The sequence below is a fragment of the Talpa europaea genome (genome assembly GCF_964194135.1).
Source record: "Talpa europaea genome assembly, chromosome: 11".
In the NCBI taxonomy this organism is placed as follows: Eukaryota; Metazoa; Chordata; class Mammalia; order Eulipotyphla; family Talpidae; genus Talpa; species Talpa europaea.
Window position 1 is genome coordinate 94,837,590 of NC_140078.1, and position 25,740 is coordinate 94,863,329.

A 25,740-nucleotide genomic window follows, 5' to 3' on the forward strand; every position below is an offset into this window, starting at 1 on the left:
GTTAACAATACCAACAAATTATACTATGTTAACAATACCAACAACACCAACATGCCAATTAGCAATACTATACACTAAAGGAAATGAGAGAGGAATTTAAATATTTCACTATAAGAAATCAACTAGGTGCCTCCCTGGCAGCTTAAAGGGTTAAATCTCAGCACTATTACCTCTATGGCCTGCGTTTGATCCTCCACCAGGGAGCTGACCCATACATGGCACAGCAGACCTCTCCTGTCTGGCCTGAGGTTCCTCTCAGCAGTGTATTTTGGTAGATCCACCTGTCCTGCTCCCCCCATCTATGATGAATCCTCTCACCTCCTACATCTCTGGCCTACACCCCAGTTCTTTTACACAAAAATAAAAACAAATTAAGTGTTTTCAAAAAAGAAAGAAATCAACTAAACACAAAAGAAGACAGAAATGAGGGACATAAAAAGCTATAAGGCATATAGAAGATAGAAAAATGTAGAAGTCAATTAGTCCATCATCAGTAATTAATTCAAATATAAATGGATTGAGTTCTCCAGTCAAAGAGATGGCAGAAGGGATTAAAAAACATGATCCAAGTATTTGCTGTCTATAAGACAATCTTTACATATGAAGACACAAATAGATTGAAAGGATAAACAATATTCTATGTCAATAGCACCCAAAAGAGAATGGGGTGGTATACTAATATCAAACAAAATAGATTTTAAATCAAATACACCCATGTTCATATCAGCATTATTCAAAATAGCTGAAGCTTGGAAATAACCCAGTTTTCCATTGATGGATGTGAATGGATAAGTAAAATGTGGCCTAAACATACAATGAAATCATGTCTTGCCTTGAAAAAGAAGGAAATTATGTTGCAACATGGAAGAACCTTGAGGATATTATGCTTGTGAAACAGGCCAGTCATAAAAGGACAGCAACTGTCAGGTTGCATTTTGATTAGGTACTTAGGGGAGTCATATCAGAGACAGAAAGAATAGTGCTTGTCAGGAGCTGGGGCTGGGAGGAATCAGGAATATTTGTTTAGTGTATGTGGTGTTTCAGTCTTACAAGATGAAAAGACTTATGGGGATGGATGATGGTGAAGTTTGTGCAACATGACTTAAATGTATTTAAAACTACTGAACAGAGCACTTAAAAATGGTTAGGTGTAAGGGCCTCCCCTGGTGGCGGAGCAGATGAGTGCTGGGCTGCAAAGCTGCCCGCAGCCTCTGCAGCACTGGTTCGATCTCCAGCCACTGGCGAGGGTCCTACATGATGAGACAGACCTCTCCTGCCATGCCCGCTGCTCCCTTCAGCAGTGTATTTTGTCAGTCTGCCTGTTCTGTTCCCTGCTCTGGCGCTGGTGAATCCTCTCATCCTCCCGTGCTTCTGACTGTATCCAGTGTTTGTATAAATAAATAAATCTTTAAAAAAAAATGGTTAGGTGTAAGATGGTAAATTTTGTTATGTATATTTTACCACAATAAAAGTTTTGTTTGTCCCTCCCAGCTGTCGTGTGAGTTTCTGTGTGTTGGAGCAGGTAAGGAGGTGGGTAGGAGAAGCCAGTGGAGAGTAACCAGCTCCGAGCAGATCCCAGATGGCACTTCATACATGAGACTTCTCCTTCCTGGTTTCAATCACATTGATCTCAATCATATAATCCCTTTTTTTCCAGAAAATCACATAAACTGTGAACAATGAGGGATTGAGAAGACCTAATTATTCACTGGAAAATATGAGAGGTTAGCTATGGAAATAACTGAGCCATTGATTCACCATGGACAGATGATGCCCCAAGTTCCATGTCAATCCAGAGCGCCTCTTTCAACATCTGCAGAGAAAGGACAAAGGGAATGAAGAGAATTCACTTTGCTGGAGACATTAGTTCACAGTCCATGAATTGAACAGATTATACAAGTTGAAATACATCGATATCATTACCAAGTGCATATTGAAGTAGTGTAAATTATGTACTCAGCACCAAAGAATCTTGTCAGTATATAAAAAGGACAGGAAAAAGCTTTGAGACCTCAATCTGAATCTGACAAAATACAACTGAAAGGAAAAGTAATTTGAAAATTGAAAAACATTATCTGTGTTAGGATTGTTCAAAGAGAATCACTAGGGTATCTAGAGAAATATAGAACGAGACTAGGAGGCCCTGGCTTACATAGTTATGGAAGCTAAGAAGTCCCACCAGCTGCCTTCTGCAAACTGGAGGCCTAAGAACTGGGGAGCTGGTGTCCAGGGGCAGAGAGCAAATCCCCCAGCCCACATCTGTGTTCTGTTCGGGCCCTGGATGGATTGGATGAAGCCCACCCTCGCTGGTGAGGCTTCCTCTACTCAGTCTACCAACTCAAATGCCCTCTCTTCTGAAAACACGCCCACAAACACCAAGGAATCATGTTTTTACCAGCCATTTGGGTATCCCTTAGCCTAAGAAAGTTGACACATAAAATTAACCATCACAGAAAGCTAGTGAATTTGGTTCTACCCTCCTGTTGCCCACATTGCTACTGTTGGCCAAGGCCTCCTTCTCTGTTCTGCCCCCTCCATCTCTCTGCTGAGCCCCCTTTAGTTGTCTGTTTTCATTTCTGTCTCAGCTTCTTTCCCAGGACAGTCTCGTTCACTCTTTTTCCCCAAGGCGAGCACTCAACCCACCCCCACCCTCTATTTTACCTTGTTTCCTCTTTACTCCCTCAGTTTCCCTGATTCTTCTTAGTCTCTTTTCTCCTCCTACTCCATCAAGACATTTACAGCACGGAATAAAGATCCCCTGATCCAGGAGGCCACATTTCCCAGTGGGCTGGTAGGTAGAGGCAGTGGCTGGGATTTGGAGCAGAAAAATATGGGGTTTCACCATCAGGGGAGTCTCCTCCAGTATGGGGTTCAGGAACCTTTCTGAGGGGAGATTGTAAAGGGGAAAGGTGGGAATCTGTTGCTGAAGGACTGGGGAGGTGGTGTCTCCAGAGAGGGGGACCTATGGGAGGGAAGACATGGGTTATGGGGTTTTCCTCACAGACTTGGAGGAGCCAGGGTAAGTCTCCACCGCCAGGGTGCAGACGAGAGGGAGTGGTCTGTGGGGATGGGACTGATGGAGGAACTTTAAGCTGGAAAATCAGGCATCCAACAGGCCACATGCAGAAGGACCTAGTTGGAATTTTAAAGGAAATGAATGGGTACCTGGTAGTGGGGTGGAGCAATCACCTGGGGAGCCTATCAAGGCAGTGCCAGGCTCAGGGCCTGAGGACTGGGAGAGGTCAGGGAGTGTAATGTCCACAGTGACCCCCACGTTACTGGGGTGTGCAGAATCTGTTAAGGGGTGCCCCAAAAGGTAAGTTTGAAGTAGAAATGAAAAAACTCATTGCCTTAAGAAGGGCTGATCCATCCTTCAACTGTTTCTAGAGAGGCAGTAAACAGTCAGCTGTGGGTGGAGGGGGGGCCGTGGCCAGTGGTGGGTCCTGGAGGGAGGGGGTGGGGCCTCCTTCTTCGCAATGGAATCTGGGTCTGCTGGGGTGGGTGCTGCGGCAGTTGGTATCCAGTGGAAACAGCTACTTCCATCACACTCAGGTTAAAAGTTTCATTCAACGCAAGATAAAATCTTAGAGTTGAGAGGCCACTACATGAAATGTTGAGCTTTCTTAAGCTGAAAATGGTTAAAAGCCTTTTTGCGAGGAATGGAGACTGAGATCCCTCTTGGCCAAACCTCTACTCATGCCCTCCGAGCTTGTTTTCAGCTCCTCCTGACTTTTGGGGTCCATGTTCCTCTCTGCACTGCGTGGTTTTAGCAAGAGTCACCCACAGTTTCTCTGGACTCCCTCATCTTCAAGAGCTGATCAACTTCCTCATCCCCCACTGCCCCCCAGGTGAAGGGGGATTCTCTGTTGCTTTCAGCAGGGTCCTTTTAGGTTAGTTTAGCCAGAAACCCCTCTTTCCCTCTTAGTCGCTTTCCATCCACTGATCCAGCCTGTAAATTCTCACTTTTCCTTGTATTGGGGTTGAGACACCGCTGCAGTGGCCCCCATACCTATCACAACAGTGTTCTCTTGAATGAAGTCATCTTTGCTTTTGTTAACAAGTGTCATGAATGTTGTTTTCTTTACCAAGACACCTGTCCTGTGAGCACCCTACACGCGCTTCAGCCTGTGGGGCCATGGCTAAGTCTAGAACACACCTCATTTCTACCCTGTGTGGCTGCCGCCCTTAATGAGGTTGTTCTATGGTGGAGGCAATGGGGTTTTGCAAATGTCCTGACATCCCTTGTCAGTTGACTTTAAGACAGTTAAAAGGGATATTTCCCCTAAGAGTATCCATGTCCATCAGGCACAGAAGAAATCACACTCAGAAGGTGTGAAGTCAGGAAGTCTCCCGCTGGTCTTGAATGAAAGCTAGAATCAGAGTAAGTGATAAGAGGGTGGCAGATGGGAGTGGCAGGGAGCCAGGTGCAACTGATTAAGGCTAACCCTTCTGAATATACCTCTAGGTACAGTGTTGATGTGGGACTTTTAATATATTCAAAAAGGAAATTAACAAGGATTAGGAAGAAACCCTTTGAAAACTGAAGGCAAAGAAAATAAAGGAGTTTAATTTCCTATTAAAGGAATACCATAATCACACAAAAGAATAAAAAACAACTACTTTAAGGAATTCCTGGCCACACTCCTTTTATGAGATACACTTAGGCAAAATTTAGCAGTAACTGCAAAGAATCTTATACTTTAAAGTTATTTTTGTTGTTGTTTTGCCATGTTCTGGGTGCAGCAATGCTGAAATTTTTGTGTGTATTGTACAACTGAGCACATGACGAACTATATGGAGGTTGGGGAGGCTGGGTTTCCCTGTCATAGAAGGAGAAGATGCAGATATGTGAGGAGGCTCCCTGTGTGCCATCCCTTAAGCCCTGCTGGGTGCTCCCATTGGTGGGCCATCTCTTTCCATCTGGGACAGCAGCTGATGTAAGAGGTTCAAAGTGAGTGCTTGTGCAATGAATGAGTGCCTCTTTAGCCACATGAAGATACTAATTCTCAGTCCAAACCACGGCTAAAGTTTTTGAAGAGTTAGTAACAGACAGGAAGTGAAATACTTAAAAAAAAAAGAGACGTTTTTATGTGTTCCAGAGTAGTGTTTCTCAGGTGTGAGAGGGTGTAAGAGCCACCTGGAGGACTGGTTAAGTCCACCCTGGGGGTAGTGTTGGTGTGGCTGGTCTGGGATGCGGGGGATGAACTTACATTTTAACATTTTTCTGGTGATGTTGACGCATCTGCCGGAGGGCACAGTTAAAGAAACCACTGAGCTAGAGATGGCTGCGGCTGGTTACTCCTAGACCCCAGGTCTCACAGTGCACCAACTACATTTAAAGACACAAAAGGCCAAATACAATATAGTCTGGGTTTTATTTTACATTTCTCTTATCACTAAAATCTAAACTGAGGTTTTTGCTAAAAAAAAAAGTGGGGTTAGCAGTGACAAGCTTAGGTGCTTGAAGCAGATGAGGGGTACACAGAGCCCCTCCTGCCCCGAGCTCCCAGCTGGTGAAGAAGGCGGGTAAAACGAGGCCGAGAGGCCCAAGGTCTGACGGCCACAGAAAGGATCTCCTTCCCAGCATCCCGAGGCATCGGATATCCTCTTCCTTTGGGATCTTCAGGCTGGATCCCTGCTCTCCACGTATGTGCGCTCACCCCACAACCACCGCAGGCGTAGTCACCAAGCACAGTCGGCGTGCTGGTGTCAGGCCTCCATCACGCTCAGGTTCCATGCAGGGGCGAGGGCGCGCATGTCTCTGGCAGGCGAGTGAAGGCCGGTGCAGAGGCTTGATGTCAGCCACTGTGAGGCCTGGCCAGGGAGAAACTGCGCTTTGTGCCCTGCTGATGTGAGGGGAAATTCTATAGACCCGCTGGGGCTGTCCCGCTCATTAGGGAGGCCCTGATGCCAGTTCGGAAATGCTGCCCAGGCCAGGTTGGCTCCTCAACAGCCAGCTGATAAGGAAGCAGAGGGCCAGAAGGCCAGTCCCAAGGAGGTCCCCCAGACCTGTGAGGTAGGGGATACAGTGGTTGTCAGGATCCAATGCCTGGTGCCATGTCATCCGAACCATCACATCTGCAAGGTACAGCAGGACCGTCACCTGTCATGAGAGCAAGCAGACATGAGGTGATGGCCCAGTCAGAGACCAAGCATCACCAGGAATGCTAGCAGCTTCCACAGATGGACATAAGCCCCTGGAGTCCCTTCTTCAGGCTCATCAGCAGAGTTGAAGCCCAGCTGTGAGCTGATGCACAGGCAGGAGTACCACGCTAGCCATCTGGTCTGCCAGCTCCCAGCACACTCAGGTACATAAAAACCTGCCTCTGCCAGCTTCCACCCCCAACTGTACATGTGCAATGTGCCGAGTGGAGAGAATGTGTGGTGTGAGTGAGCAGTAGGAGGCTGTGTGCAGTGAGGAGTGTGGAGTGAGGAGAAACTATGGACCATGTGGGGTGTGCCCTGTGGAGTGTGCCGAGGGAGTGAGGATATTGTGAGGAGTGAGGAGGGTGCTGTGTGCAGCGAGGAGGGTGCCATGTGGAGTGTGGAATGAGAGGGTGCTGTGGAGAATGAGCACTGTGTTGCGTGGAATGTGGCATGTTCAATCCTGAGAGGGGCCTCTATGGTACCACTCCCTTCCTTTGGCGAGTTCACTCCTCGCCTGGGTGATGGTGGCTATGCATGTCCTTTCCATCCTGCCCACCCGCTACCATGCTGTCTCAGGTCACCTAGAACCAGGAGATGCTGCCAAGGAAGCACGGGCTGCTCTGCTGCTGCAGGCAGTCCTCACCTGGATCAGGCTGGCCAGCAGATAGAGCACCAGGAAGAGCCTGCTGTCTGTGATGGAATGACCCTCCACCAGGTAGATGATGTAGAAGAAAATCAGATGGCCTGGAACCACCAGGCAGAGCAGGACTCGGGCTGATGTGGAATTGATATCTGGCAAAGACAGGAGCAAACCCAGGTCAAGAGACCCTCCTGGCACCTGAGGCCACCTCGGTTTGTGCCGGGCCCCAGCGGGGCCTCCTACCCATCATCCACCACAGCAGGGTGTGTGTCACCCTCCCCGTGGCCAGTGCATCCCAGAGGACCCAATTCTGTCCCTTCCCTCATGAGGCTGACATCGCAGACGAGCCAGAAGAGGCTGGCAGAAACCAATAAGGGTCATTTCAAAGTCAGACGAGTACTGGGAAGAAACAGCAGGTGGCTGAGGTGCTGCAAGTGGCTGGGGCCTGGGAGCTGCTCAGGGAAGAGACATTTAGTCTGAACCTGAGGGAGAGGATTCCAGAAAGGAGACCGGCAGGGGAGCGAGGTGGGAGGGGCCTTGGGAATGGCCAAGAAGGAAAGCTTTGCCTGAGGAGTCAGAGCCTGGGAGGGCGGCTCTTCCTTGACAGGGAGTGTGAGTTCTCCTCCGGCTCAAGGTGCGAGGAGTTTGAGCCTCGTCACGAAACGTGGTTCACCACACATGCTTGTGAGACAACATGAATGCACGTGGCTTCTCAGACAGAAACTAAGGGTTTTACCGAAAAGCAAGAATCCATTCGTGTCTGAATTAAAGTATTTCATCAAATGAATAAGGACAAGAAAAGGTTGTGTAAGCTAGTTTAAAAGACTGGCCTAGAATAATAGCAGGTGAGAAGTATGTGAAAGCACCAAAATTGACTCAGAATGGAAAATTAGACTAGGAATAAAAACAACTCTTTCTACAAACTATTTTAAAGGGTGTGAGCAAAATAATTACTCTTGGCAGTTGGTATAAATCTTTAAAAACCTATAGGAAAAAATGATAAAAATGCTATTCAATATTGAGGTGCTGCTATAGACTGAAGGCCTGACCCTCAAAACTCAAGTTGTCTAATCTCCAATGTGATGGTGTTAGGAAATGAGGCCTGTGGGGGTGATTAGGTCATGAGAGTGGAGCCTCATGAATCAGTGCCCTTATACAGAGGCCCCGGGGAGCTCCCTGGCCCCTCCCACCTTGTGAGGACACAGCACTAAGTCGTCCTCCTTGAGCCAGGGAGCCAGCCCTGCTCAGACAGCCAGCCTCCAGAAACAGGAGAACCATTTGGTGGTTTATAAGTCACTCAGTCTGTTTCTGTTACAGCAGCCTGAATTCACTAAAATAAAACAATTTAAAGTAAGAATTAGCTTTCTCTGTCTCACCGTTGTCACCTGATACCCAGTACCTGGCCGACACTCACTGTGTTTGAATGAATGAATGAATCAGTTAAAGCAGGTCGGGGAGTCAGGTCTCGGGGGCGGAGCTGCCCCCTTGGAGTTGATCTGTGCTGAGGTCAGCACCGGTCTTAGACATCCACTGTAACAAACATCTGATTCTAGTGAAGTCAATTTTTATATGTTTAAAGAAATGGCCATGTGGCCTCTGGAAGACACCAGACCCACCTGAGGTGCAGAAAGTAGAGCATGGATTAGGCCAAAATTTTTTCATCCAGAGGGGCAGGACGCCAGGTGTGCTCCACATGTGCAGGTAGGTGGAGATCCGGCTGGTCTGAATGGCCACCAGATTGCCACCAACACCTTTGAGGAGAAAAAGATTTCCCTTCTTTATGCCAGCTCTGAGTTCTCTTCCACATTTTAATTTCACTTCCTTCCTTGACTGATCCAGCTCCTGATGTCTTTTTCTTTCCTCCCACCTGACCACAGATCTAATTTGGCACTGGGCAGGGTGGCCTGGATCTCGTGTGTGAGGCATCAAGGTAGTAGCTCCATCATCTAGACAGCTGGCACCCGCTAAGGTGAGGGGAGTGTGACTGGCACAGCAGGCTGGGTAGAGGGGAGGGGGGAGGGGGAAGGATGGGTCTAGGAGATACCACAGGAGTCAGCAGAAACCAAGCGACCAACTGGAATAGCAGAGAGGAAGGGATTTTTTTTCCATCTCACAGTGGGAAGGAAAGGGAAATGAGCAGGGGAAGAGCAGCAAGGGAGGAGAGACAGAACTGAGGCTGCTGGCTTCCACGGCGCACCAATCACACCCAGTCTGCTGGGGCCAGGTGATAGAGGCCACGCTGTGCTCCTCCCGTAGGAGATGTTAGGGCTGCCAGAACATGGAGCCTGCCATGCGACCATCTCCTTCAGTGGGCGGGTTGGGCGACCCCAGCCCCACCTTTACTTCCTCAGCCCCTCTGAGAATAAGCCCTCAGTGGGTCAGAAGTCACCAGTGTCCTCCGGGAGCAAAGACCAACCACCTTGGCTCCTGGCTTGTCCAGAGGATGTAAAGGATGGACTATGGACAGGGGATAGCCATAGATCTATTTTTTTGGGCCATAAATGATTTTAAAAATAAAGGGGGGGGAATACACCCTCAAATTAATCGGCAGCAGTTACAAGCAATCCTGGACCTCTATTACTACCATAAGGCAAGTAGTCAGAGCTGAGCAGGCACTACTCCTTGCACACCATGAACATGTGTCAAGGTTTGCCCCACTCACCACCACTCCCTACTGCCTAGCTACTATCTTATCTGCTTCACTTATTCAAATTGCTTGCTTGGCCTCTATAGGCACCTGAATTGGCAACATCCAAGGAAAATATTTCCAAGTTATGGCCATCTGGATCTGACTTACCTGCAGCTGCTGTCACTCATAGTAGCCAGCACTGGAGCTGGGAATAGGACTGTCGGACTCTGCCAGGGTGCAGAGCTGCTGGGTAGCCCAGCCCACTGACATGCAAGGAACATAGGCCTGGGCTCTCATGGAAGTGGGCAGGTCTGTGGACATGCAGGGCTGTCCATGGGCCTCTGAAGCCTGTTTCTGCGGTCCCCAAAGGCCATGGTTGGGCACCAAGCAAAGAGGGCAATAAGTAATGTCTGGTTCCCATGTGTCGATCCTGTTTACAAAGCCTTGTCAGAAACCAGACACAAACCAAGCTTTGGAAAAGTGGGGCCCTCAACAAAAATGCCCAAGGGGTCTAAGCCACAAAGATGAATCATGAAGGAGAGGGTGGAAGGCAGCAGCGGGTGAGAGGTGTTGAGGCAAACTGGGCTCACAGGTCCTGTCTCAGGGGCAGCTGATCTTTGTCCAAGCTCCAACATAAACCCTGTATCATCAGCCTCGCTTTTTAAGAAGACAGAAATCCAGGTTTTTATGTGTAAATATCTGAGTTTTAAATGTCACTAATGAATCTAGAATAAAAGTCATGAGGGGTTAACACCCCAGTTCTGAAGGCCGCCATCAAGCAAATCCTGGGCTGCAGTTTGTACCTTTGGGGCAGAGGAGTTAGCTCTGCTGGGAAAGCGTGAGTCTCGGTGGTGGGACGGGCAGGCTTCTCTCCCGGTTCTCCGTCCCCCTGGGGAAAACCAGCCCACAGACAGGCTCAACTTCCCCATCTGCCTCGGAAGACCTGGGGCCAGGACTCTGAGTTCATTGTTGGGTCCCAACACCAGACCCCCAAGGGTTGACCCTGCCCTGGGACCTCAGGTGAAGTGGCAAAATACCTACCACATATGATGGGGGTGAATATGGCCATGCCTCTGAACTGCTGTTTAGAAACGGTTTTGTTCAAGATGAGCCCTCCGAGGCTGGGGAGAGAGCAGACGGCAGTGAGAAGGCAGCCGACACGAGGACACGGCCTCGCTCTGCGTCTCCACGCCCCTTGCCGCACTGGCCTGTCTTCTGGCCGTCACGCCCCCTTGCCTTGTCCCTACATGGAGAATCTGCTGCAGTCAAACAGGTCTCCCCAGGGCCCTCTGTGCCCACACATCCATTTCTAGCTCCATCTCTATTCCCATCTCTGATGTTCCAGAAGGCCCATCAGATGTCAGCCCAGTTAGCCCATTGGGCTGTCACACGACAGCTCCTGGACCACAAGGGGGACAAGGCACCTGCGTGAGCATCCACTCACACCCTGTGTTATCAGAAGACGCAGCAGCAACCCCTTGCCCCATCCCTGCAGCTTGGCAATGGCTGCCGTGCCCTAGAGCCCAGGAGATCAGTTTGTGTAGGGAGGCTAGAGCCTTCTGGAAGCTGAGACTTAGCCCAACCACCTCTTCTCCTGAGAGCCACAGTTAGGAACACACATCAGAACGGACTGGGGTGGCCCCTGTCAGGGTTTGCTGGTGTAACAGGCGCTTGGGAAGGGGTGGGGGTGTAGGCCTGGGCTCAGCTAATCCCTCAGCCCCTCTGGGTCCCTCAGGCATCCACAGTGGGCTGCTGCCTTGAAGCCAGGTGAGCACTCCCTCCCCCACCAGCCTAAGTGGCAGCAGGACACCTTGGTTCCCAAGAGCCATGGTGGGCAGGGAGCCAAGACTTTAGGTCCCTCTCTCCCTGGCACCCCAGGGCTCAGGACTGCCTCTCAGAATGAGTAGTCTAGGGTTCCAGATGAGAGAGAGAGTGCACCTCACATTTTGACCAGCAGCAGGGGTTAGAGAAGGAGCCAGGGCACCATGACCTGGCTGGTGCCTGACCCTCTCTTCTGCAGATCCTCTCAGGCCACCCCCGCTGGCCCCCTGGGCCTCGTTCAGGCTCACCTGCTGATGACCATCGCCAGGATGATTGGCAACCAGCCAAACTTGAGGATCTTCACGATGGGTGGGTTCTGCCTGGCGATGAGGACCCACACGGGGATCAGGGCCATGAAGCAGAGGCAGACCAGCAGCATCAGATACCGACTGTCTGGGGGAAGGGAGGGGCACAGGGCAGAGCACGTGGGCACACCCTGACACACCCGCTCGGCTCATAGGAGAGACCATGGTCCGAGGACGCCTCCCGGATCAATGGCCGAGCTGTTCAGTGGGGGCTTGGCAGGGCGGACAGGAAGGACCTGGGGAGCCTGGGGCTCACTTTTGTGGATCAAATTCATTAACCCATAAACAGGTCTTATTTTCTTATTAGATTCTTCAATACTATTTTCATTAACTTCCCAGGACGGCAAGGAGACAGTGCAGAGCCAGGATAGAAAGCACCACTACCCTCCAAGGGCTGTTACACTGGTGTCCTTCAGTGGCCAACAAACTGGGTGATTTCTCAGCTAACCCCTGGCCCATGTGCCCACGAGGCCATGGCCTACCGGAGCTGCCCTGCATTTGTTTTGGGAAATTCCTCCAAGCGTTTGTCACCATGCGCCCTCGGCTCCCACGTCTTCAATCCCATCCTCTCTGCTCATCTGTGCTCCTGCCCCCGGGGCGTTTGGGGAGGTGGCAGTGCTCGCAGTGGACGCACACCAGAGGTAGACTGTGCGCAGCTACCCAGCTAGACTGGACGAGGGGAAAGTGAGAAGCGAGACGACTATGGGGAGTGGTCAGTCGTGGAGACCAGCAGGAAGACCCATTCAGCGAGGACGTGCCCTGTCCACACCATGCAGGGCGTGAGCAGAGCTGTGTTCCAGGGTGGACCCCAGTGGCCTCTGAAGGAGGAAAGGTTTCTGGCCACCAGCAGCTGTTGCCACAGAGGTGTGGACACTCTCTGGCCACCTGCCAAGCCACTGAGCCCCAAGTGCACCCTCTGCTGTCCTCAGCTATGACATTGCTCTGTGGAGTCACTTCTCAGGCAGTTTACTTGTTTTTGGTGTATTGATTTGTGTCTGGCATGAACTACGTTCCCCGAGGAGGCACTGTCACATGTAAGGATACCCTGACCTCTCCATGCACCCTTGTCCCAAGATGGACACTGACCACCCTCATATCATCCCCCCTAAAGGGGCTGGGAGAGCTGGAGGTACCAGCTGTGTACACCCAGAACCTGGTGAATGATCGACTCTGGCTCTGTAAAAGGAGGATTTCAGACTCCAAGCCTGAGGTGCTCCCAGGAGATGTGCCGACTTGAGGGCCACAGGCCACCATGCTGGCGGCACTCCCCCCCCATGGCCCCTACCTTTGTATCTATAGAAGAAGCTGCTAACCAGGGCCAGGATGGACAACGTGACGAGGTCCCCCAGGCTGGCTGCAATAGGTGTGGCGATGTTGTCTGGGTTGACCCCAAGCTTCCGAGCGCCAATCACTATACAGACCATCAGCAATCCTGCAGGGGGAGGCAGAGAGGAGACTCAAAGCACAGTGGGCCATGCTGGGAGGTTTAGCAGCAGGGGAGAGAGGCAGCACTGCATGAGAAGGAGGTCAGGAGGCGATCAGATTGGGGGATAGACATGTAAATACAAGTCCAGTATGTAACATCACTGCTCCTTCTGCACCTGCACATGGTTTGCCAGATATACACAGACATACAATACAGAAAAAAAATCACATTAAAGTCCATCCTTTCAGCAAACACTTGGGAGTTGGTTATAAACCTGGGCCTGTGTTAGGAGCTGAAAGTGATTATTAACTCTGGACCCACCTGGCACATACTTGTTGCGTGGGGAAATACAGCCTCAAGTGAACAAGCATTTGAAGTAAATAAACAGGATATTAAATGGTCTTAACTGTGTCTTTTCTCTAGCTTTACTGTAAGATACGGTATATGCTAGGTATAACATACAGAACACAGTTTATTTATGTTATTGGTAAGGCTTCTGGCCAACTGCAGGCTAGTAGTAAATTCCTGGGGAGCCAGAAATTACATGTTGGATTTTCAGCTGTGTTGGGGGGAGTTAGTGGCCCCAACTAACTGTCCCAAGCTGTCTAAGTGTGAACTGCAATTTAGATTTTCTTAAGTGCTGTGAAAGGAAAGCAGTAGGGCCTTACGGTGGTGGGAGGACACAGAACTAGTGAAAGTTGGTCAGGAAAGGCCTCCCTTGATGTGCAACATCAGCTAACACTGGAGTCTCACTCCTTGCCCTAACCACAGACCCATAACACACCTGAAAGCTTCCAGGCTGACCGACGGACTGGATGAGTGCCTACAGACACAGGCGGGACCTTGAAGAGGCAGAGGGGAGGGGTGGAGCGGGCAGGTCTCTGGCACACATACCCTGTCCTCCCTGTTCGGCAAGTGGTGAAGACCCAGCTAGCTCTTCCTGGCCCCTGGCAGGATGCCTGATGTCCCTCCATCAGCGTGCCCACCTCACACACCTCAAAGAACTGACCATGGAAGAGCTGGGGGAGGGGCAGCTTTGGGGGCCTGGCTCACCTAAGGCGAAGGCAGCCAGGAAGGCGGTGAAGACGCTGCTGGCACACAGCAGCTCCGCCTTTGAGAAGTCTACCTCCTCCCTGGACACAGCACCCAGCAAGAGCGCGGCCACAGCAGCCAGGAGCCCCACGACGGTGGCCTGCACCTGTCGGGTGGAAATCAGAAAAATGAGGAAGGTCCCCATGACCATGGCCAGTCCTGCCCACCCTTCCCTACGCCTCCTCTATCACCTCGAAGGTCACTGCCACTCACCAGTGCTGCCTTTCCTCGCCCTGAAGCCCACTAACAGCCCCCCTGCCACAGGAAAAACAAACTAATGCTTTCCCTCAAGCCAGTTCCCTTGAAAAGGGCTGCTTCCCTCCCCTGCTCCCCTGTCAGATGCCATTTTCCAGCACAGGGTCGAGTTCTTCATCTTTTACCCAGTCCGTGTCAAGGGCATCAGTCTGCCCACAGCTCCCTCCTCGCTGGTCTAGCCAGAAGTGCTCTGTGGCCCCCAGCAGCACAGACCCCAACCGCCCCCAGAGCCCCCACCCCACGCTGGCAAGCCCTTCTCTAGGTCTCCCCCATCCCACGGCTGTTCCTATCTGCTGGAAGGAGGTACATGTTCAAAACTCACATGAAGCATTTAAGGGACATAGGGGAGGGTCTCTCAAAGGCTGAGAAGGAACAGAGACAGGAGTGGGGCCAAGGGGGAGTTTCCAGGCAGAAAGGAATGGCAGATGCTCCAGAAAGAACAAGCAGGATTACACGCACAAGGGCCATCATAGCACACGTTAACCAGGAGGCTGTCAGGAACCCTGGCAAACAGGATGAGTTGGGATAGTGGGAAGAAGAGGCAATTAGCACCACTGAGGTTAAACAAATCTTTCAAGAAACCTCCAGCTGGTCTGGTGGATGTGGGGTACACTGGTAGACTCTGTCCCCAAAGTTGAGTGCAGGTGCAGGAGTGGGCTCTCTAGCCTTCACCCTCCCCACCTCCGCAGGCCTGGATGCAGATTCAAAAGTGGGGAGGAGATGCATCAACGGATAGAGGGGACTCACCTGAATGAGGGCGAGGTTGCTAATGATGACTCTCTGCTGCTCTCGGGGGTCATCAATTTGTCCAGTGTTGGCCTAGCAAAGAGAGAAAAGGGCCAAGAGTCAGTCCAAAGCCAGGTCAATCCTTCCTGGAAAAGGCAGAATTGAAGCCAGGAGAAAAATTAGCATGTGCGTTTCAATGATGTCAGAATAAACTATCCTTCCCCGCTTTCAAAGCGCTGATGCAGGGGCAGGGGCGGCAAGGACACCGCCCTCGGGAGTGAGAAGGTGCCATGGACCATCACGTCTCCCACACAAGGCGTGCGAGCACATGCTTGTCTTCTCCTCCAGCAAATCCTCCATGAAGCCAGGGTCGCTCGTTAGGGCTCTGTGTCCAGCCGGGCTCAGGGTCCAGATGACTGAGCAGGGATGCGGGACACAGAGCACCAACTGACATCCAGGTTAATGGACAAATGAAGGTCGCACAGAAGCTGGGCCCAGGCCTTGTCAACTGTCCAGCTTGGCCATGGAAAGACTGGATGACAGGCTGGGAGGGGGGAGCATGTAGAACATCGTGAACGAACAAAGCCTAGTTAACAGCGTCCACTTACAGCCGTGGAGAGCCGCGACGCCAGCGTCATCTCTAGATTCCCCTTCAGGCCCACCAGGGATGGCACCAACGTCAAAAGGTCCTGAACCTCTGTAAACACGGGCCAGTGCTGTCAGGGGAGGAACAGGGACATGAATCCAAACACACACATCTCTCAGAAATTTCCTCAGCGCTTTGCCAGGTTCCCTCTTACTCTATAAAATAAGACTAACTACTTCCTTAAAAGGCTTTGAAGGAAAGAAAAAACAATGATGAAGCTGCGATATTCTTTTGAATGATTTTTATTGCATTAACATTGGATTACATCATTGTTTTTATAACAGACGCGTACAATCCCCCTTGAGGCGCTGGTGCCACAGAGTGCCCACCACCAAAGGACCCGCCGCCCGCTATCACACACCCTTGTGCCCCCTCCCTCCTTTGTTTTCATCTCTACTCTCCCCTCCCCTCCCCCTCTGGTTGCCCCCACTCCATAGTCCAGTGTCAAGGGCTCGCCACTGTGGAAAGCTGTGTGGAGGTTCCTCAAAACACTACAAATGACCCAGCGATTCCACTCCTAGAGATCTACCCAAAGGACACAAAAACACTAATTCAAAAGAAAACCTGCACTCCTATGTTTATCGCAGCACCATTTACAATAGGTAATATATGGAAACAACCCAAATGCCCCATAACAGATGAATGCATCAACTGTGGTACATATACACCATGGAATATTACTCAGTGATCAAAAAAGATAAACTCATGCCATTTGCTGCTACATGGATGGAGCTAGAAGGGATTATGCTGAGTCAATTAAGTCAGAAGGAAAAACATTGGTTTCATTTATTTGTGGAACGCAGAGAAATCAAAAGGTCAGGAAAACAGTAAAACTTGCAAGCTGACCATAGGCCTGGGGCAAGCAGCAGGGGACGGGGCAGGGGAGGGGCCCGCACAGGGGAGGGAACTATGGTGATAGATCATGGGTGAGATACGGTGGTGGTGGGAGAACTAGGTGGACTACATCTGAGGGGAGAAATCAAATACTGTCCAAAAATGAACAACGATGTAAGAAAATAAATGAAAAATAAAACAAATATCCAAAAAAGGAATTTTTGTTATTCCATAAATTGGCACTGAACACTTTGGCCCTTGGCCAGGAAAGCTGGGACGGCACTGGATCTGAGGCAGTGACTGGGTCCAGCCTGAGGCGTGCAGTGAGTTTGGAAGGAGGAATGAATCACTAATTTCAAAGCTGGGAGAGCTCTCCTGAACTAGAAGAGCTGCAGGCCTCGCTGAGGGACGGGGCTTTGCAGAGACAGTGATTCCCAGGCACCGAGAGGTGCACCCAAGGCAACAACAGGGGCTCTGGATCTGTCAGAACAGACAGACTGTGTCTCTAGCTGGGTGTCTATCAAACATGAAAAATAAAAAGAAAGGGACGCATGCTTCAAGAAAGTTGGAAGAGAGAACATCTCTTTGTGGCATTAAAATTGTTCCTACTTGTTTAAAAAGCAATTAGATTGCCCCTTCACCACCCCCCCCAATATTGAACACCCCATCTGCTCCTCCTGACTTATACTTATTTTACCTCCCTGACCCCTATAAACATCGGTGACCCCTCAACTAGAAGGCTCTCCTGGCTCTGATATGCTAGACCTGAAAAAAACCCTCCTACTCTGTCAGCTGGAAGACGGCAGCTTGGAGCATGGAATCCTACCCCAAGACAAGAGCTGGGCAAGGGTGTGGAAATCCATTTACCTGCAGGGGGCCCCAAAGAGTCCTCTACAAAGCAGCCTAATAAAACCTCTTACCAGGTCTGGGGGGAAAGGAGTCAGGCTAAGACCCCTTCTGGCTCACGGAGCTAGCAAGACGACTCATTGCTCTCCTTGGTTTCTCCCTTCACCTATCTGCAAACCAGTGATACTGAGAATTCATCCCGGCTCTAATGAATTATGAGCCTGCCCTCTCCTTTTTTTCTTTAGATTTATTTATTTATATAAGAGCTGGGGTATAGGCCAGAGGAACGGGAGGGTGAGAGGATTCATCAGAGACAGAGCCGGGAGCAGAACAGGCAGACGGACCGAAGACACTGCTGAGGGGAGCAGCGAGCGAGACAGGAGAGGTCTGCTGCGCCATGTGGGAATCTCCCTGGCCGGCCAGGAATCGAACCCTCACTGCAGAGGCTGTGGACAGCTTCACAGTGCTGTGCTCAACCTGCTGCACCACCGGGGAGGCCCTGACCTTCCTAAACGTTCAGTCGAGGAGGTTCACCAGGCGAGGAGGTTCTGACATTATCAGCAGTCCTTCTGAGCCCCTGTCTTCCAGGAGCCTCTGGCCTCAGCTCTCTGCAGCCCTCTATCAGCCCGTCACACCCCACTTGCCAGCAAACGCCTTGGCCCCACCCTAGCTCCCCACCCCAAGCCCTTCCCTTCCCTCCCCTCCCGTGGCGCCCAGGCTCCCTTCCTTGCCTGCACACACAACCATGTACTCACCAAGCCCAGAGTAAAAATAAACTCCTTCTGTAGCGTTGTAATTTATAAAAAATATAGATTTGATCTTTGTCCCTGTTTCTGACACAAAGCTCCTAAAATCCTCGGCATTTCATAAGCGATAAAGATGTCTTACATTAAGGAAGTGGCACGGGGACCCATCCCCACAGCCACCCTCCCCTCCCTGCCTTCATCAGGGAGGCCTGCGAGGTGGTGCTCTCGCTAGCCCCATTTACAGATGGGGAAACTGAGCCAGGGAGACCTCCAAGTTCCCTCAGGTAGAGGCTAGATTCACACCCCTAATGAGCCTGCATTTGCTGCAGGGGAGTGGGCTGAGGTGGCCAGGCGGACATGCCTCATGTGGCTGATCGAGAGGTCTCAGCGCCCTGAGAACTGCAGTCCCAGGGGCCTCAGGCATCATCTGATCTGTCCTATCTGTGACATCTAGGGACCCCGGTCTCCCCACCCAAGGGGCCCCGCTGTCCCTGACGCCCAATACGCACTTGGACGGTGTTCATCACCAGGCCGGCGGTCATCATGCCCAAGCCGGAGAGCAGGATGGGCACCACGATCTGGCACATGATGGAGAAGGCAGTCTCAGGGAAGACCCCATGGGGGAACCGGGTGAACTCACAGCGGAAGCCTCGCAGCTTCTTGCCCTGAAAGCGAAACTCCAGATTCAACTGGGTGACCACCATGGTCAGGCTGTGGACGGCATTCCAGGAGCAAGACGTTGGAGCTGGCACCTCTCGTCCCTGTCCACACCACGTACTTTTCCAGAGTCGTTCACACAGGTGGCATTGCAGGTACCCTGCGTCTACGGAGGGCCCCCCGACTGCCTCGTGGCCAAGCAAGCTAGTGAGGAGGAAAGGTCAAGGTGACTCTGATCCTCACTTGAGGTAGTTCCTGCCGTCCACTCCCTGCAGATCAGCTTCTCGTCAGACAGTAGCTGCTGTGTCAGCGGGGACCTCCCTCCGCTGGCCTGCCACAAGGAGATTCACTGTCCCTCAGCATGACCTTGACAGTGTCCAACAGTTCAGCCCACACTGGCTCGGGCTGCACTGGGGAGCCACGTGAGGCCTAGCCTTGACGAGCACCCCGCAGAGCTCTGCCAACCTCTGGAAGCATCCAGGGCTGCCTCTTGTCTCGGCAGAGAAGGGTTCCGAGGGATGCCAGCCAGAAGGACCTCCTCCAGCCAGGTCTACAGCACACAAGGGGGTTTTGCCTCTAGGTGGAGAGGCCTGCAGGTTCCCAGCACAGAAGCCACACCCTTTGGTCAGCTTGATTTCAGGGTCTGGGGGCTCATGGCCATGGGAAAAAACTCTGTTCACAGGAAAAATGAGTCCTGTTCTCTCTTGTCGGCCCAGAAGACTGGGAACTGCCTCCACAGGGCCCCGCCCTCGTCTGTTACAAGGTTAGACCAGCTCAGATGTCCAGGCGACCACCGACACAGAGTCAGGGAAGGAGCTGGGTGGCACCTCGGGCTCCAGGGACTGCATTGTTGGTTGTGTCCCCTGCATCTCACAGACTCCAGGGACAGAATGTCCAGGTCTCAGGGGCAGGTGGGAGCAGGGATCAAGGCCTGAAGACAAGCTGAGGTGAGATACACACTTGCTTCTGTGCCTGTCTTGGCACCACTACCCTCTCTGTGCCTCAGCCAGTGCCTTCTGTCAGGGTAGCCTGTCCCCTGCTCAAGTCCACGTCCTAGCCTGGGCTTCACAGGCCACTGCAGCCTCGCTCCTACTGCCCCCTCCTCACAACTCCAGACTCCTCACACCCAGATAACCCCTCACCGCCTCTCCGCACACCACTGGTTGCACACTCATTCAGTACTCATCCGGCTCTGGACCCAGGTCTTGAGAAACCAGCAGCGTCCACTTCCTATCTCCTGAGATGTTCCTGCTTGAAACCCAGCCAGCCAGCAACACGAGACACAGAGAGGCCGCGTGCGTGTTCCACCCGCTGTCAGGTGAGGGAGCTAGGCAGAGGCCCAGGGGCTGGCCCCACCAAGGCCACATGAGCAGGCAATGTTCTCAGAGCCCTGCCTAAACGCAGATTGGGGATCGGACTTGAAACAAGTCCCTGCATTTTGGTCTGGTTTGTTGCACAGCAACAGATAAGGGGAAATGTAGGGTACTTCATCCCCACCCTTGCTTAATCTCTCAGATAAACCAGCAACCACCAACCTCTCTCTTCAGCCCAGGCTTCTCCCGAGTTTCAGCGCACATCTAACCCTCTCATGTAGAAGGAAAAGTACCTCAACTCAGCCAGTCTTCCCTGATCATTTCTTCCCAACAAGATATCCTGCCTCAGTGAACAGTTCTGCCAGACACCCAAGCCTCTGCCTGCCTGCGTCTTCCCCCATCACCTCAACCCCACATCTGGCCTGCCTGTCTCCAGCTTAAGACAGAACCCCACACAGCTGGCCTAGTTTCTCTGGACACTGAGGACACTGTCCCCAAAGATCAGAGGCAAGAGATGACCCACTTCTGGCTCTGGCACCTCCTGCAACTCCTCTAAGCTTTGAGCATCATCAAACACCATACCTCAATGTCTCATCACACACAGTGGTTCCCCGAACCATTCTCCTTGGACAATTTACATAATTTCATATAGAAAGCATTAAACAAATTATAAATCATTACAAAATGTTTCTCAGGGACTCCTTGGTGGCCTAGGGCTTGAGTCTCAGGGCTGTCACCACTATGGCCTGGGTTTGATCCCTGGCCAGGAAGCTGACCCACATTTGGCACAGCACACCTCTCCTATCTGGCCCATCCTGCATTCCAGTTCTTCTATAAAAAAAAAAAATAAAGAATAAAATGTACTTAGTTAATGGCTTAAGGACAATAAATGTTAAGATTTGAAAAAAATGTTTCTCATTATTGTTTTAGAAAAGATCAAATGATAAATAAAAACACACAGAAGTAGTGAAAAGTTCAAAAGACTCTATACCAAAATGCTAAAAGTGGTTATTTTAGGGTGATGGGACTGTAAGTAAAGTTCACTTTACAATTTTCTGTACATTCTAGGTGATCACTTGCTTTTACAACCATCAGAACAAAGACTGAGACCAAAAGTAAATAAAAGAGATCATTATGTTATGGGAAAGAAATTGCTTTCCCATGAAATTTGAGAACAAAATATGTCATCACAGTTTCTGGGTCATAATCCAGGAAATCAAGAATGTGATTTTAAAAATAGTTCAGTCGTGCGGTGGAAGGTCTCAGAGTGCCTGAGCTGATTTCCACGGCTGCTCTGGCAGTGGGTAGAACCCAGGTCCAACAGCAGGTGGTTTTCTGGGTGGCCTTCAACAAGCCCTTGCCCCTCCCTGGGCCTCTCACCCACCCACGGCCCCACCACATGAGAAGGCTGGAGCCCACCTCCCCTCAAAGCACTTGAGAGTCCCTGGCCCGGCGGCCAGGTCCCCAGGCCTGCAGCTTCACAGCCACTCATCTGTTCCAACCCTTCGGTTTTCCCAGGGTGTGTCTCCATGAGGCGCTTGGGAGTTTCCTCCACGAGCGGGCAGAGAGTCACATCAGCAGTCCCAGCTTTCATTTCTGATTCTTCAGCAGGAACTGGTTCTCTTCCCAGGACACTTCTATTCCTTCTAAAGACCCTTCTATTCCTTCCACGGGTCATCTTGAGCCAGGGCTGGTCATTCTTAAAGTCCTGAGTTCTTCCCAGTCTTGTTAAGGTCCCAGAGAACAAGCCAATTACATCTCCAATAACCGGAAAGGTGGTTCTTGATTTTCTATTTGATTTGGCTGGCACAACCCACCCACACCGTCAAAACGGTATCCTCCCAGAGTGATCTCCAGCAGTCTATGCAGTGCCTCCTCCTCGAGAGACCTCCTCTGGCCTCCCTCTCCAAGGCTGCTACAGCATATCATCTGCCTTTATTTCCTGTGTAGTCCTTTCAACGACCTCACACTGGCTTGTGCATCTGCTCTCTGTCTCTTCTCGACTGTGCCGGCTGTGGCAGAGGGACAGGCTGTCATGTCCACCAAAACATCCAGCACAGAGATGGCCCATGGTGCACACATGTGCATGCACACATACACACGTTGCATGAAAAATGAATGAACAAATAAACAGAAGAGTAGCAACAAAGAGGAAGAGAAACCCAGCAGTCTTCTGCAGCTTAAGGCCTAAATCATTATCATGACATAGGTTTAAGGCCTAAATCATTATCATGACATCCTGCCTTGACGTCTGGTGAAACAGGAGGGCCTCCCCAATCTGGTCAGGCGCACCAGGACCCCCAGCCAAGCAACCCTCCTTATCGAGGTGATGAGCACAATGTCTGCGTATCCCTGAGCACCCGGGTTTACTTCCTGCCAGTGACTGAACACCCAAACAAGTTTGTTGCCTGGCAGGTGCTCTCTGGCACTCTTGCCACTAGTCTGCCCTCCCCAGGGAGCCAGGGGCACCTCACCTTATTGTTCCTACAGAGTCTACCTCCCACAGCTGCCAGGGGTCTGCTCCACTCCAAGCACAGCTCCTGTGAGGGTCGTCAGGGAGGCAAGCTACTAAGCCTCCTTCACACGATGGAGTCAAACTGGGGGCTTCAGCACGTCCCACCTGCAGGGGACTGTCCTCGGCCCCTGCCTGGAAGCTACAGCACTAGAGGAGGTGCCCCTGTCCCTTAGTTACCTGGGGAGCCCCCTGAGATCAACTGAATGAGCAGATGGCGTTTGTATCCCCCTGCTCATCCCACTGAGCTCCATCACTGCTGGGGGAGTGGGGAAACAGGCGCTTGTTGCAGCATTTTGGACATTGACAGCGGGCCAGTCCCGCAGTCCCCTCCTCAGAGTGCTGGCTCTAGAGAAAAGCACTCAGTAAACTTCCCCCTCCCAGAGACCCGGCAGCCAGCTGAGCTGAGAGGAAGAATGGGCTCCCCCGAGGAACTCCAACTCAAGTGACAGGGTCATGAAGAGACCCCTGCTGGGTGTCTCTATTGTCGAAAGGAACCAATTCATCTGGATTCATGCCCCCTGGAAATACACACCCCTGCACAGGTCCCTGAACTGCCTCTCCTGGCCATATGGGGGGCCCCTATCATTTCACCACCACTGCTTCCTCCTGGCCAAGGCTCCGCTTTGCCTGCTAGGGAGGCACGTTGCCTCTGCCCTGGACACCCAGTCATCAGCAAGGCATCAAGGGCTCAAGGTGGGCTAAGCCTGAAACCAGGATGCAATGTGCTCTTTGACTTCTGAGAAACAGCAGAAGGGCCTCCATTAGCCCCAGCACAAGGCCCCCTCCCCGTGTGTGCCCAGGGATAAGGCCTCCGGGTCAGCCACGAGTCTTATCGTGGGGATGGCACTTCCTTATCCCTCAGTAGCGGCTTGAGCTCCATGAGCCCATGAGCAAGCCCATCACGCCCTCCTGCAGAAACCAGGGGTGCCCCTCTCACTTTGCACGTCCACATGGCCTGGAAGCCAGGTTTTCTCTGCTGCAGGGCATACCCTCCCGTGGGTTGGACATGGTGTGTGGCGTCCTGTCCCTGGCTGGGAGCACACGTGATTATAAAGCGCCATGGATCGCAGCCAGTGACAGGTGGCATGAGCTTGGCCATCCCCTCATCTGTGGAGATTCCCCCAAATGGTGCTAGGGCATTGACCCCCACTGCCAGGAGGGCACACATTCACAGGCACATGAAAGAAATGTGAGAATGGATATTTCTGCCTAACTCTTTGCTTTTGAGTTGCAATTTCTGTGTAAGTGCTTAAAAGCCAGTCCATTACTACATGGAAAATCAATAACTGTAGGGACAGCAATGAACCCTCACTGATGCCTCCCACGCCAGGCACTGTTACAAGCACTCTGCAGTCTTCTTAGCAAGCTTCTAGGCTCAGCTCTACCATCATCCCCAACCTACTGAGAGCAAGTTGTGTAAGTGACAAAGGTCGGACTAAATCCAGTTAGTTTAGTTTCAAAGTCTGGGCTCTTAAGCAATACAGTATCTTTTTATATGCAATTTCAATATGTAATTTATAAAATCAACATAGTGTGTGCACACAATATGTAAACCAGTTTTTGTAAGCATGCACAGGCAATTTACATACACCAGTGTGAGTATAACCACAGTCAGCTCTGCAGCCAGAGGTTCCCCATCCACATTCAACCAACTGTACTCAGACCTTCAGTGGCCTGAATGAATGAACATGTATTCATATTCTGAATACCTATACTGAATGAATATGCATAGTGTTTTTTCTTGTCATTATTCTCTAGACAATACAGTATAACAACTAAATACATAATACTTACATTGTCTCGGGTATATAAGTAAGTAACCCAGAGACATAGTACAGGGAGGATGTGCATACTGTGTGCAGCTGCTGATGTGGCCACAACGGAATGTGGAATGTTGACCTGACCTTAATTTCAGGTTTTTATATGAAATCTCCTGATTTTTAAGTGTTGGTTTAAAAAACCAACCAGACTTACAGCTAAATGGCAGAATGAGACTCAACCCTGACTGGTTCCAAGTCAGAGGGGGGCAGGGCTAAGTTCCAGGGTTCAGGGCCCGCGAGGTGATGAGCTCCCAGGGCAGTGATCGAGGTCCTGTTTCTCCCAGCTTGCCCCACTCCAGACCACTTTGTTCTCAGCTGGTTGCCAACTATTGGGAAAGATGGGGCCAGTAATGACTGTATTCTGGGGTACCATGCCTTTCCAGGGAGGACTTCTGGAGATCATGTTGATGAAATGATGGGATTTTGATAGCAGAGGTTCCCCTGCTATCAATACACCTGAAGAACAGGTGTATTGGCAACATTTTCTGGTTTTTAGGCTTCTAATTCTTTGGGGTTCTGCTAGGATATAAATCAAGGGTCCCTCAAAGAATGATGGCAAGTGAGTCCGCTGGCCAATCAGAATGGCATCACTCAGGGAACAGTGATTAGAACAGGAGTGGACACTTGACATCAGGGTCAGTTTTGTAGACTGATGGGGATATTGACAAAGGGTTGGTTCTCTCTCTTTTTTTAATAGCAACATGTACAAAGATTGACTGCCAAGGGTAAGCCTCTCCTGCAGGTACAAAATCTTACCTGAAAACAAGACAGAACCGAGCTATATAGAAAGAATAAGCATCTTCACATCATTTAAGCACCTAGATCATGCCATGCCTGAAATCTATTCTCGTGGAGCTTACTTGAGTTAATAGGTGGTTCTAGCTTAACCTGGGTAAATTTGCCTCTATCACCGTAAATAAAAGAACTTTTCCTAGTTTATAGAAAAATGGTACTTGAGAAGAGGGGCCATGCCCTGTGTCCTTCAAGCTGGACCCAACAAATAGCCACCTACTCTTTAGGGTGATAGAAGATGGTGTCTCCTCCCCAACATCTCCCTTCCCTCTTACCTGGAAATAGTTCAAAAGCATGCCAGCCCCGGACAGTCCCAGGCCTGCAAACATGAAGGGCACTGCCACCTGAAGAGCAATGGACACAGAGGTCTCCTGGCTGAGCGTGGGCCCCAGTGGCTTAGTGGCCGTCCTCTGGCTCTCAGGGGTACTCAGAAGTCCATCTTCAGAGGCTGCAGGGAATCTTCCTGAGATGAGTGTGTGTGGCAGGCCCAGCTCTTCTGGTCTCCGTTGTCGGGTCTCTGTCCCATCCAT

The 25,740-nt window shown here is 51.0% G+C and overlaps 1 protein-coding gene across 2 annotated transcripts; it reads right to left on the bottom strand.

Annotated features, from left to right (window-relative positions):
- Positions 1-5,893: 5,893 nt before the first annotated feature.
- SLC41A3 (solute carrier family 41 member 3) lies at positions 5,894-25,740 on the bottom strand (the record flags this gene model as incomplete). Of its 2 annotated transcripts, none has more annotated exons than XM_084247016.1 (10): positions 5,894-6,103; positions 6,791-6,939; positions 8,404-8,538; positions 10,458-10,537; positions 11,486-11,630; positions 12,828-12,974; positions 14,022-14,166; positions 15,063-15,134; positions 15,650-15,757; positions 25,486-25,740. In XM_084247016.1, the coding sequence occupies 10 exons, from the start codon at positions 25,738-25,740 to the stop codon at positions 5,894-5,896; spliced, it is 1,446 nt and encodes a 481-aa protein (XP_084103142.1). The 2 variants fall into 2 exon arrangements, with proteins under 2 accessions (XP_084103142.1, XP_084103143.1); XM_084247017.1 differs by lacking the exon at positions 25,486-25,740 and adding an exon at positions 18,623-18,817.